The 13,922-nt window shown below is 33.0% G+C and overlaps 3 protein-coding genes across 4 annotated transcripts; 1 reads left to right on the forward strand and 2 right to left on the reverse strand.

Moving 5' to 3' along the window:
• Positions 1-4,482: 4,482 nt before the first annotated feature.
• Positions 4,483-6,619, reverse strand: LOC101204354. Its single transcript, XM_011658031.2, has 4 exons — positions 6,061-6,619; positions 5,098-5,247; positions 4,886-4,956; positions 4,483-4,785 (listed from the first exon to the last, which is right to left on the reverse strand). The coding sequence occupies exons 1-4, from the start codon at positions 6,404-6,406 to the stop codon at positions 4,579-4,581; spliced, it is 774 nt and encodes a 257-aa protein (XP_011656333.1). The 5' UTR covers positions 6,407-6,619; the 3' UTR covers positions 4,483-4,578.
• A 442-nt stretch (positions 6,620-7,061) lies between these two features.
• On the reverse strand, positions 7,062-9,177 carry LOC105435978. The gene is made up of 4 exons (XM_011660075.2): positions 8,825-9,177; positions 8,526-8,675; positions 8,352-8,440; positions 7,062-7,409 (listed from the first exon to the last, which is right to left on the reverse strand). The coding sequence occupies exons 1-4, from the start codon at positions 9,144-9,146 to the stop codon at positions 7,116-7,118; spliced, it is 855 nt and encodes a 284-aa protein (XP_011658377.1). The 5' UTR covers positions 9,147-9,177; the 3' UTR covers positions 7,062-7,115.
• A 494-nt stretch (positions 9,178-9,671) lies between these two features.
• Positions 9,672-13,412, forward strand: LOC101204115 (tRNA-specific adenosine deaminase TAD1). Of its 2 annotated transcripts, none has more exons than XM_004138463.3 (10): positions 9,672-9,867; positions 9,959-10,079; positions 10,605-10,792; positions 10,906-10,983; positions 11,134-11,247; positions 11,617-11,786; positions 11,885-11,961; positions 12,075-12,194; positions 12,278-12,365; positions 12,992-13,412. In XM_004138463.3, exons 1-10 carry the CDS (start codon positions 9,714-9,716, stop codon positions 13,100-13,102), a joined length of 1,221 nt encoding a protein of 406 aa, XP_004138511.1. In that variant the 5' UTR covers positions 9,672-9,713; the 3' UTR covers positions 13,103-13,412. The 2 variants fall into 2 exon arrangements, with proteins under 2 accessions (XP_004138511.1, XP_011656334.1); XM_011658032.2 differs by having other exon boundaries at positions 11,617-11,777.
• Positions 13,413-13,922: the final 510 nt, after the last annotated feature.

Here is a 13,922-nt window from a genome sequence, read left to right on the forward strand (position 1 = left end):
AGAAAAATCTCCTTTACTTCCTCAAAAAATAAAATATACTTCTTTGATTCAGGAAGTGCTCCACTAAGGCTCATGAAAGGAGATGAAAACACTGCTTTTTTTCGCAACATTTGTTCAGTTAGACAAAGAAGAAGTGATTGAAAATGCGGGACTATATGCACAACTGATGCAGCGATTGAAAATGCTTTTATTGAACATTTTCAAAACATTTATACTGATACTAGAAGACATCTTTGGCTTATTGATAACCTAGCATGGAATCCTATCTCTAGAAAGTCACAAGAAGACCTTTGCTTACATCTCCAAAGCCCTTAAGTCATTCTCCAACAATGAAGCCCCTAAACCAGATGGCTTCACCATAGAATTTATCAAAGCCACCTGGAATTTCACAAAGGGCAATATAATGGAGATCTTCAAAGATTTTCACGCAAATGGAATCCTAAACAAAGTTGTAAATAGTACATACATAGCTCTAATTACAAAGAAGGAGAAATGCTCTTTGGCTTCTAATTATAGATCGAGCAGCCTCACCACTAGTTTATACAAGCTTATTGCAAAAGTTCTAGCAGAAAGACTCAAATCAACCTTACCGGACACCATTATCTCTGAGAATCAGATGGCTTTTGTTAGAGAAAGACAGATTACATATGCCATATTGATTACAAATGAAGTAGGGAATTTCTGAAAAATTAAGAAAACTAAAGGTTTTGTTAGCAAGTTGGACATCAAGAAAGCCTTCAATAAGATCAACTGGACTTTCATTGATCTCATGTTACTTAAAAATGGTTTCTCCCACAAATGGAGAAATTGGATAAAATCATGTATTTCCAGCGTTCAGTACTCTATCATGATTAATGAAAAATCTAGGGGTAAAATTCAGTCAACAAGAGGGATTCGACAAGGAGACCCCATCTCCCCTTTCATCTTTGTTATTATCATGGATTACTTTGGCAGTCTCCTTAATTTTTTGAAAACACAACAAAAAATTAAAGGAGTCAGAATAAATGAGGGGCAAAGTCTTACTCATTTGCTGTTTGCAGATGAAATCCTACTCTTTATAAGATGATGATGATTTGATTGAGAATATGAGAAATGTTGTACATCTGTTTGAATTGGCTTCAGCCTCAACATTAACCTCAATCCTATCTCTTAGAAAACTCAATAACACACAAGAAAAGAATGTTGTTCTCTTGAAACTCACTTACTTTCTAAAACTCAATTTGCTTCTATTGATTTGATTTTTTTATCTTGCATATAAATGAAAGAAATGATCTCTATATATAGTAGTACCCAAGAGACACTTCCTAAAAGACACAAAATAAATGAAGTACATGTACATATCATTCATGTATTTGAATAATTACATGTATCTAGAAATGTATATGTATCTTGAAATTAGAAATGTATCTATTAATGTGTTATCCATAATGTATCTAGCTTATTAATTTCTAACACTTCTAGCATGGGAATTGGCATGAGCACAGTTCTCTTTTCCTTCAAAGCCCCAGAAATTATGCAGAAACTATGGATTGGGATGTACACCCTAGAAGGCAGCTGAGAAGCGTGGAAATGCAGATTTTGGGAGGAGATGAAAAGCTCATTTCATCCTTTCAACCCTTCTCAAGGCAGAGACCTCCAGATGTGAAAATTAAATACAAACAGATGCTTCTCCATTGTTTCGGCTAAAAAAGTCATCTAGCTCAGACAAAATACAAGAGGAACCAAACAACGTTGGGATCTAAAATATACCAGCACTTACGAAATCTATTATTCCAAAAAAAATGCAAATTCTTCATATGGTCTCTTCTCCATAAATGTATCAACACGACTGAAATCTTACAGAAAAGACTTCCTAAGTGTAATATGAATCATTTCTGGTGTGTGCTTTGCAAATCTAATGAAGATAGAAATCACCTCTTCAATACTTTAAATCTCAATGCATTTTAATGTTTTTATCGGGACTTAGGAGTTTTGGGTCTCTTAGGCTTCTCTCTAGCTTTTTTGTATTCATTGCTTCGAACTCTTATTATTAATGAAGCGGAAATGATTAGAGTGCTAAAGAAGTGTCCACCTAATGAAGATGTCTTGGTACATTTATAGTATATTTTTCAAAAAATAAGTCTTTCTCTTTTTTTCTACCACCACTAGGGAAAAAAAACTTTAAAAAGCATTCAAATGATTTTATCAAAAAGATTTTAAATAAAAATGAAAAGTTTTTCCGTTTAAATTAAACCATAATATTTCCAAATTTATAAAACCACTTCTAGTTTGAAGTTATTGATGCATTTTCCTTTACAAGGGTTTGACATATAGAAAACTTGATTAATTAGTGTTATAAAAGGCATTTAGTATGATTATTTCGAAGAAGAATATAAGTTGGATTCATATATTGATTTAATTCACACCATGACCCGTGCCACCTTGTTCTTTGTCAGCATTGACAATTTTTCTCCTCTTGCAGACGCAGCCGCTCTACTCACTAATATTGCTCATGAAGCCGACGTTGAAATCTCACGCACACAGTTTTCCATAATCGCCACAGGATATTCCCATTGGTTCGTCGCTTCGCTGCATATTTGGGAACCGTTTTTCGCCAACTATTATATCGATGAAGATCCAATCACTTCAAGAATTTCTCTCCCAGCACTCCATCATTCTTTGAATCGAGCAAGAAATGCTCGTTTTTCTTCAATGATCATGCGTGTGCAGAAAAGCCAAAACTTCCTATTCTTTGAATTTACAAATTCAAGTTAGTATTATTATACTTTCTTCATCATCCTCACCTCAAGGATAATATATATATGCTATTTCTTGATTATGTTTCTTTTGTTGTATACATTCTTGCATTGATCTTGATGTTAGCAAAACAAAAGCTTATAATATATCACTAATTGATTTTTCTCTTTCTTCTTCCTCTTCGAAATAGTCCCTGTAGGAGATGATAGAGATGAAAGATTTTATCGGAGATTGTTTTTGTCACCTTCACAAGGGGTGAATTTAAGCCAAATTCAAATTGATCATCAAAATTTTTTCACCATTCATTCAAACGATTTTAGACGCATAATAACAGAAGTTTCTCATTTGCCAGATGGTTTTGGTATTAATTACAAACAACACTCTCACCTTTTTTATATTTATTAATATATGTTTTTAGTAAATTAATTAAATTTGTTTGTTTGTTGATCACAGTTGTTGTTAGTGTTACCAATTCACAAGTCAAGTTCTCTATTCCATCTATAGAGATTATTCTTACCACACAGGTAAAAAGGTTCATATTCATTTGGATTAAACTACCTTCCAAAACCTTCAAATTATAATGACAAACTTTTCAAGAGTTGGTATCTTTGTGTGCAGGATGGAGAATGTCAAATTATAGGGTACCAAGGAGAAGTCGAAACTCGGTTTCGAATCATTCTCCATCCGACCTCGTTTTTCCTTTCATTGGCAACTAATTCAGAGGATATTTGGTTTCATAAGACAATTACTAACTTTGCTATAATCTCTATCCAAACCTTAGAATGTTATATTGATTATGCAATCCATTTTCTCAATATATGACATGAAAATCTAGTATACAATTAAGCATAAATGTTGTTTTTTTTTTTTTTAACAATACACGAGAGGTGGAAGGACATCGAAAAATAATGCACTTGAATATCTCAAATATAAGTCGATATATATTTTCTTTTTGGATATAATTTGTAGCTAAACCTATAAACTCTTTTTGTCATGAATAAACCTACAAAACCGAACCGAGACCTAAGTTTCTTAAGCATATATTAGAATTTTGTCATGAATAAACATCCAAATCCAACCAAAGCACACTAAATTATAGATCTTTAAATAATACGTCAAATCATTTGTTCTCTTTTTTTCTTTTTAACAAATATACTAAAAGAGAGGTGAATGGATCATGCCTCGATGCATAAACATATTGATAAATACTATTAACATCTTCAAAACACTCTCATCATACTTTCTTATCGAAACAGAGATAAAAGAAATACTTAACATCTTTTAATTTTGATTTTTAGAAAGAAAAGAAAAAAAAGGCTTAAATTAACGTAAGTCTCCTTATTTTAAAATTTTGTTTACTTAATTATCTACAAAAACCTTTAAAATTTAAGTCTTGTCTAAAATTTAATGTTTGGCCTATAATTTAAAAAAAGAAGAATGAGAACGTAATTGATAACTATTTGTATTTTCGAGATAGAAGTGTTGTTTGATAACTATTTTGAAAGTTTATAAACATTCATTCTTACTCGTAAATTTGTTGCATTTGTTATTTACTTTCCATCGATATTTTAAAAAACAGAAGAAAGTTATCATTGTAAGAGAGAGCTGAGAGAGAGAGAGATCTGAGAGCAATTAAAGTTAAGATTGTTAAAAAAGGTTTAAAATTTTTGGTGAGTGTTGTTTGATATGGCATTAAAAAAAGAAAAACATATAAAAAGGGGTGGAGGGTGATGAACGTAAACTATATAGGAGGACTAATTTTGGTGATCAAAAGTTTATTAATATTCCCAAAGCTGGTGAAGTAGCATATCATGAAGAAATGAAAGAGCCATATAGAATGGATCAGAAACAAACAAGATAGGAAGCATGTATATTGACACAGCAACTCAAAAAATGGCGAGGATAATTTTCAGCTGCAATGAAGAACCAAACCATCTTGGAGATGGAAGCTGTGTAATAGAAAAAATGCAATGGAGATGGACATATTAGGAAGAACTGTCTTGCTCCTCCTGTTGGAACTCCCCCCATTACCATCATGTTCTCATCATCCTATAAACACACACATCAATATCCAACTTTTATATACTCATTAATTGATTCATTTCCCATATATATTGTCCATAGGGGTTTCCATTTCATTGGTGAATACCTGTGTGTTGTAAGCAATTTCCCGTCTTAAAGATTTGAACAGGGCGTTCGTCGTTGATACATAAATCACAACTGTTGAAGAAGAAGAAGAAGAAGAAGAAGAAATTTCATTAGAAATTACTTTTTAATTAACTATGAGAGGGAGAGAGAGAGAGAGAGAGATTAAACTGCTAATTAAAGGAAGAAGATGATGGAGTTAGTTTGATTAATTACAATATTCCCCGGCCAACACACGTAAGTCGGTGAGAATCTTCAGGAATTCATCTGAACGAATTGCAAAGAAAACACCCATATCAACTGGGTACATATTTATTCGGCGAGCACGTGCCAATAACAATGCTGAGAATTGCAAATATCCCGAACCTGAAACCAATTATTAACAACTAACAAATTTTCATCAAGATTACACCAAATGATTCATACTCTCTGTTCTTTTTTTTCATCGATGGCATCTATGAATTTCGATTTTATGTTCATTTTGTTTATTGCTTCTGAGTATAAATTAATAGAAGCAAAAACTAAATCCAAGAGATCTTCCGAAAAATTGTTGCATCCTATAATTAATCACACAGCAAATGCAATCGGAGATTGAATCAAAATTTCAAACCAGAGAAAAATCATCCTCAGTTCAAGAAATGGCCGCAACGACGAGATTAAGAAGTTTAATTAGAGTTAAGATTCATCGGCAAAGAAATCACAGCACATATGACTCAACAACGATTCTGGAGATTAGAAAAAGAAATTCCGGAAATGTCCGAATATCGTCAAATCGATACACTCGAAATTTCAGACCAAAGAAAAATCATATCCTCAGTTCAAGAAATTGCCGCAAGAACAACATTCAGTTCAATTAGAGTCAAGAGTCACAGCACACAAGACACAACAACGAGAAAGAGAAATTCGGGAAATGACAAGTCAAATGGAAGATTCAATAAAATTTCAGAGCAGAGGAAAACCATATATCGTCAGTTCAAGAAATAACCAAAACAACGAGATTCAGTTCAAGTAGAGTCAAGAATCATCAGAAAAGAGAAACGAAATCACCGAACACGAGGCAGAACAAAAATTGTAGAAATTATAAAATCAAGAAATCACCAGAGCACAAAAGGCTAGAAACAATTAAAAACAAATAAAATCTGAAGAAACAAAATGGATAAAAGAGAGCGAAATACTTACGAGGATCATAAAATCTGACGGGAACGGTGGACTGAAATCGATTGAGATAGACAGTAACGGAAAGATCATCTGTGAGCATATTAGAAATATTAGTGTGCAAGAGTTTAAGGTACAACCTAGCATGAAAAGAAGTGTACTGGCCGGCGAAGTTGGGATTAAATTGGAAGGAAGTGAAGAATGAAGGAAAAATTCGAAGCACTGCAACGAAGTTATTGCGAGGAGTAACCACAAAGGACAAACATTGGAGTGAGCAATTGATTTGAGCAGTATTGGAAACGTTAGCTATTGGTAACAGTAAGCGCCTTAAGGCATTCCCTCTTTCAATATGAATGGTGAACATCGACATACTGATCGGATCGGAGGAGGAGAAGGAGAAGAAATGAGAGTGGTGGAGTTTGGCGGGCAAAGATTATGAATATGAATCCTCCTTTCACTTCCTACATATCTCTATTTATATATTTATTTCCCTTTAATTCTTTTTTTATTGCATTATCAAGAAATTGCTTTCCAGTTTTTAAATCTTCCAAACTTTTCAAAATATTTATAAATATATCAATATATATCACTATCTCCATTAGTCGATTTTGTTTACTTTTTTTTTGTAAATATTTTGATGCTCGTTTGAATTAAGTATATAGCAACATTTTTAAAAAATTACAAAATAGCAAAATTTATTAGTAATAGATTAATATTTGCAAGTATATAGACTTTCAAAAACTACTTTTACCGTATTTGGAACAATGAGTGAGTTATTAAAATTTTAAATTATTATAGTTTGATTAAAATATTTTATGTTTAAAGTGTTTTGTTTGTATAGAATATTTTAGTTTGATAAGAAAATAGTATAGAATTTTTAAATATTATACTTTTGTGATGGTTCTTTAATTTTTTTTGGGATTAGAGGTTGGATGTTCCACAAGAAAAACCTATTAAATCAATTTCGTTTACTTTTTTCCACAAATTTCAAAACCCTATTCTTTCTTTTTAGTATAACGGGGGAATTTGAACTGTACACATATCCTTTCTAGTGGTATTGTATTCTCTAAAATGGTCTGTTATATATAGACATATCTATCTAAATTTGGCACTCTTTTGTATCGTAGAATTTTATGGAGAGAGAATGAATTTAAGAATGAAGTAATGCATATATCTCTAGGGTAAGAGGCAACAATGTTGGTCCATTCTCTTGCAAAGCAAATCACTGTAGTGTTCCAACGTGTTGATTCAAAGAACCAAACCAATTTGGTCAACTCCATTGAACGACCAAAAAAATCCTTGGGTTTCAAAGCAAATGAAAACTTGATTTCATAATCTTTGTCATTGAAACCTCCTGCCAAGCACTCTCTTCTCTGCACAAACATTAATAGTTCTTTTAGTACTAATCCAAGATTCGATGCTATATAGTAATAAATGACTCTGAGCTTGTATCAATCCCTAAACATTCATCGTTGTAATCTCGTAAGTCTCTAAATCTAAAACGTGTTCAAACAAGTTACTCAACAATAGTTCCTAAAGTATCAATTCTTAAACATTCGTTGATGTCGTTGATGTCATAGGTCCATGAATTTTAAAACATATTCAAACAAGTTGCTCAATAGTAATTTCTTTGTAGTATGAATCTCTAAACATTCCATGTTGAATCTCAGAAGTCTCTTAATTGTAAAGACATGTGTACAAGTCACATCTAGTAGTAATTCCTTTAGTGTTCATCTCTAAGCATTCAATATTGTATAGTATAGGGCCACCAATTTTAAATCGTGTTCAAACAAGTTGTGCAATAACAATTCCATTTTAGTATGAATCTCTAAACATATTTCATGTCGTATATCTCATAGGTCTCAATTTTAAAGCAAGTTGAAACAAGTTACCTAATAATAGTTGCTAATTCAGTAACTATCCCAAGACATTCAATGTTGTCTTGTAAGTATCTGAAGTTTAAAACGAGTTCAAATAAGTTAACCAACAATAGTTTCCTCACTGTCAACCCATAAACCCATAAGTCTTTGAATTATAAAACATGTTCAAACGAGTTACACAACAGTATAATAGTATCATCAATCCCTAAACATTCAATGTTGTTTGTTGTATCTCATGGGTCTCTAAATTTTAAAACATTACCAGACAAGTTACCTAACAATAAAGAGTATCAATCTTCTAAGCATTCAAGATTGTATCGCATAGGTCTCTCAATTTCAAAATGTATTTAGCAGACAAGTTACCCAACTTCAAATTTTGTATCTTATTATTGGATTTATGAGATAGTTTATAGACATTATTCTATATTGTATTACCTCAGCAGTAAGAAGAGTAGCCCCAATAATCTCCCCTTCAGCTGTTCTTCCATAGAACTTCACTTGTGAAGTCGATGCAGTAGCAAAAACTATTGCAGAGAGACAAATTTCGTAAACTTACAAGAACACTTTGTATATGTAAATTGCAAATAAGGAGAAGAGAAAACAAATTACTTGGACCATTGTAATCAGATAATCGTGCTACTATCTCTCTGAACTTTACTGCATCAATTGCCACGAACAATTTGAGATCAAATTTGCTCACTCCCCGGTTTTGGGGAAGCATCGTCCACAAGGAAGCCAGAGATCGAAATTTCCCATCTCCTAAAATCAAATTAGAACAATCAAAAACAAAAATCTCGAATTTAGAACCTAATCGGCCAAAACGCTAATTTAGGGGGGGGGGGGGGGGGGGGGGTGGTTCCTAATTGCAAAAAAAAAAAAAAACTAAATTTTTCGGAAACCGAACGTACTAGTTGAAGAAATTAGGCTGGCAGATGAGAAGGCACTGGGAACAAGAATAGTCAAGAAAAGATCTTCTTCGGCCAAGATAAGACGAGAAAGTTCTTGAAGATCGATGTCGAAATTGTAATCGCCGTCGCCGCGGGAGAAAATGGTGAAGAATGGATCGAACATTTGGAAGGATACAAGGAAGGAATGAGATTCATCGGAGTAGGAGACAGCAAGCGACACCGATGATGGGAAGCATCGGAGAGTGGCGGAGTTGGAAACGGCGAGGAGTGAGAAAATGGAGCTCCTCAGTTCACCCAATCCAAGAATTTGGAGCGTAAACATGGCGAGAGAAATTCAAAGGAGAAGAATGGCGGTAAATTACCTAATTTTCATGTTTTTTTTTCTATTTATTTTTAATATTCAACGTTATATTTATATATTTTAAATGTTTTTTTAAAATAATAAAAAAAGAATTGTTCAAAAACAAATTTTATTTTACTGTTTTAAAAATGTCATTTATTATTAAACTAATTATTAAAAAAATAATCACTAAAAAAACTCATTACATTGATTTTAGCAACATTTTCCTACTTTATTTTTTTTAATTTCATGGATTACAATATTTTTAAAAAATGTTGTGCGATTGTTTATCAGAGAATCTTGAAATAAAAATAAGTTAGTAAAATAAATTAAAATACTTATGAGTTATAAGGAAATTTTGAATTTTATTGATATATTTTCTAAATATTTGTGAAAAATGTTAGATATTAAGAAAAAAAAGAGTGAAAAGGGAAATAAAAATAAAAATATTTATTTTATTATTTTTTATTTTGTTTGGCGCTAATCCTCCAGAATTTAATCTAATTTATTGGAAAACCAAGTCGTTGAGATTAGAAAAAGAAAAAAGAAATGGAGGATTGGTTATCTTCTCCGGAGAGGTGGGGAGAGACGATTTCGGAGAAAGTATTATCAGTTTACAATACACTTCCAAAGAAAGGCAAACCTCAAGGTCGTGAAGTCACTGTCTTGGCTGCATTTCTCCTTTCTTCTCCTTCACCACAAGGTTCCTTTTCAAAACCCTAAACCATTTCCCCCCCCCCTACGATTTTGAATGTGTGTTAATTTGTCTTCTTCTTCTTTTTTACTCAATTTAGATTTGGAAGTTGTGGCGTTAGGGACGGGGACGAAGTGTCTTGGTCGCTCGCAGTTAAGCTCAAATGGTGATGTGGTGAATGATTCACACGCTGAAGTAGTTGCTCGCAGAGCCTTGATGAGGTTTTTTTTTTAATTCTGTATTTTTCTTTTTGTCTTTTCGTAGTTTGTGTGAGTTTCATAGTCTCTGATTTTTCTATGAACATTCTCTATGATTTGGCTTGTTTTGTTGGTGTCTAGTAACTGATGAATTATACGTATCTAGGCTTTTATTTTTCACTGTGCTAGTGGCTTTTTGAAGTTAGAGATATTGGGGGCATTTGGTCACTCAGTGGAGTTGATAATTATGGGTTGATATGTTGGAATCGTCAATAATTGTGAAAAATAGATTAAGAAAGTAAGATGGTGTTACTTGGTAAGTGTGAAAAGTAGAGATATATGGAAGATTGAGTTCTTTGTAAACTGTGAGAAGTATTGAAAAAATGGAAAGATAGAGCTACTTGATAAATGTGCAAGTTTAATAGTGTTTGCTATTGAAATTGAGTTGTTTGTACCAACCTAAGAAGTTGGTGTGCCAAACAACGTGTTTGTGTTTGAGATGGACTTAATAGTACTTTATCCTTTTCCCAATCGGACTTTGTTTACCAGGTTCTTCTACACACAGATTTACCATCAGTCCCAGAGCAACAGTGAGAGTGAACATCACAAAACGAAAAAGATGCGGTGCGACAATGTAAACAACTTCTTGCTTCAAATAGATGAGGAGGCTGGAGCTGAAAGAAAATATGTCATGAGAAAGTGCTGGAAATTGCACTTATACATATCTCAGTTACCATGTATATTTTCCATCAATTGAATATTGTTTTTCAAAAGAAAGTTAGGTATATTGATTTTGAAATTTAATGCTCGTGCATCAATTTATTTTGATTCTTTCTTGGGCTTATCGAAGGTGGCGATGCTTCATCATCAGCTACTAGAGACGTCCAAGCTAGGTCAGATAATGTGGCACCATGTTTGTTCGATAAAGGTATGGATACTCTACCGCAAGATCAAATGGAAGATAGTGAGTTGAAGTGCATTTAGCTTGCTTTAAATTTCATGTTTAAGAGGGGAATGTAGCTTACCGTCAAATTTTTTCTTCATTCATGAAGAATGTACGGGTGGATTCAAATTTCAGGGGATGATTCACAATGCATAGGCTCAGTTCAGAGGAAGCCTGGTCGTGGTGATACAACATTGTCAGTTAGCTGTTCTGACAAGATAGCTCGATGGAATGTAGCTGGACTTCAAGGTGTGTCATGTGTTTAACCTTGTTAATAACATGCTGCACTGAGCTTATTTGGGTCATAGTAAGTTATAGTCTGGTTAGGTAGCATTAAAGTGGCGTTTAGTAGCCCAAAAATATTGCCAAAGCACATGTTTGGTGTGAGTTATTGTTAGCCACAGCTTGTAGCTTTTATCTTCTCTTTTGTGAGTTGTTTTATCATGCTTGAATTATTAATTTTAATTAGCTACTGTCAATGTGTTTTGTTATATCTTTTGGCATGCCATCTATAGTGGTGTTCCGTACATCACCATTTGACTGACTCTAGTTTAAGGTTTTTATTTGTAATGTAGAAATGCTTGTGCATTAACTGAAATGGTGTCCCCTTCTTATCAGGAGCTCTTCTCTCGTACTTTCTCCAGCCCGTTTTTCTTTCCTCTATAACAGTTGGATTATCCCCTCATAATGCCAAAAATTGTATAGTAGAGGGACTGTTGAAAAGTGCAGTATGTGACAGAGTACAATTATTTTCAAATGAGCTAATGAATCCCTTAAAGGTGAATCAGGTATATTAAGCACATATCTTTGGTAAAATGTAGCAGGACAAGATGACTAATTTATGCTTTATAACTTTTTTAATTCTTTGTGTTAAGTGGATTTGCAGCCACTATTTTGTACAGCTCCAATACCACCGAAGGAGTTTCAACACTCAGAGTCTGCTTTGAACACTATTACTTGCGGGTAATGTCTCAACTAGATTAAACCTATGTACAAGAGGTATAACATAATTGTGTAAGAAAAAGAGTCTATCTCAACTAGATCATATTTGATCTCTGCCCCCGGAAAATTAACAGGTATTCTATCTACTGGAATAAGTCTGGCTTGCATGAGGTCATTCTTGGAACTACTGGAAGAAAGCAAGGAGCCTCTGCTAAAGGGGCACAGTATCCATCTACAGAGTCATCTTTATGCAAGTAATATTATCACTTTTAGCATGGTTTCACTAGCTTGTGAATGTTATTTAGCTATTCTGATCGGCATTATATAAATTTCTCAGGAAGCGCTTACTGGAAATGTTTTGGTCACTTAAAAGTGAATGCACTACTAAATTTCCTTCCACTGACATTTCTTATAGAACACTAAAGGTAAATTTTATTTCCATTCAGCCAGGACACCTATTCTACCTTGAAGAAAAACTGATATGAATTCTCATGTGTAGAGGTCTTGCGTCATGAATGCACTAACATTGTTTATCATGCTCTATTAGATGCAGACTTGGCTTTTAACATGAAAATTGTTTAGGTTTCACCTTATGGCAGGTCTGGTGTTGTCAATTGTTCCATTAATCAAAATTTCAGTATATTTTTCTAAATAGAGGATTTTCCAAACTACATAGTACAACATGCATCTGTTTGTCTCATATTGATTATTTCCCTATTTCTCTCAGTGCTATTTTCTTGCCAACTTTAAGACGTTAATACAGTAGTTTAAGATGAAATAAACTGTAACCAAATAATCTTTCAAGGAGTAGAAACATGGAGGATGGATGTGCAAGCCATTGCTCATAGAACTAGGTAGTGTCCCAAGATATTATTCAATAGTAGCAATAGCATAGCTGGTTCTTGCTTTCCTTATTATATCTGTCACAATTAGTCCATTGTTATGAGTTACAAGATACCTGAAAAATTGTAGTATTGCTTGAATTTTCCACTGTATGTCATAAACTTCTCATGTGATAATGCTGTCACCTTAATGTTTCAATCTATTGCAGGATGGATCCCAAGATTATTATTTAACATCTAAAGTTTTCAAGGAACAACCAGCATTTAGGAACTGGATATCAAAACCGATAAACTACGAGGCTTTCTCCTTTGGATGTTAGTGAGGTACGTGTTTTGTTTGCCGTCTATTTTAATGGCAAACCCAAAGATAAAAGGGGTGAATATAAATGTTTCTGAAGGACCTGCCCCCATGTTTGAAGACAATCTTGTATTGTGCCAATGAATTAGTTTATGGCTCTTTCATTATCATTATGTTTTATTTTCAACCTCTCGAGGTTCCATAGGATGTTATTAACAACAAATCACACACTACAAACATATGAATTTCAACTAGTATAGATTGTAATAGCAATTTTGTTCCCTTGTTTCATCAAAAGTGCTACTCCTCTCCCTCTCTCTATGATTTGAAAAGCTACACTTTTTGCTTATTTCAGTTCTTTTTAAAGCATTTGCTTTTTTATTATTTAGCTATTAATTGAACCATAACTTCCAACTAAAATAATTGAATGCACTAGAGTTGGGTATTGAAATAATTTAACCATGCTCTTACTATTCTAATTAATTTCACCTCGCCAATTATTTATTAGCATTTTATTGAATAAACATGCCAACTTTAGCTAAATAATCTATGTAAACTTTTGAAACGAAACTACTTTAATTATTAAAAAATATATTTCTTCTCATAATTATTTAAATTAGTAATACGTTATTTTTACCTCCTTATAGATCGATTATCAATGTATATGTTTGCAATAAGATCAATAAATTATATTCTATGGTTTATTAAATGTTATTTACAGATATAACGTCATGATGTCAAAATGAAGGGAATTGGTAAATGACAACGTTGTCAATTAGTTATCTTAGTGGTGTGTACACTGTTGAGTTGTAACCACATGTTTTGAAGGTTACTTTTTAGAT

The sequence above is a fragment of the Cucumis sativus genome, chromosome 6, assembly GCF_000004075.3.
Source record: "Cucumis sativus cultivar 9930 chromosome 6, Cucumber_9930_V3, whole genome shotgun sequence".
Classification (NCBI taxonomy): Eukaryota; Viridiplantae; Streptophyta; class Magnoliopsida; order Cucurbitales; family Cucurbitaceae; genus Cucumis; species Cucumis sativus.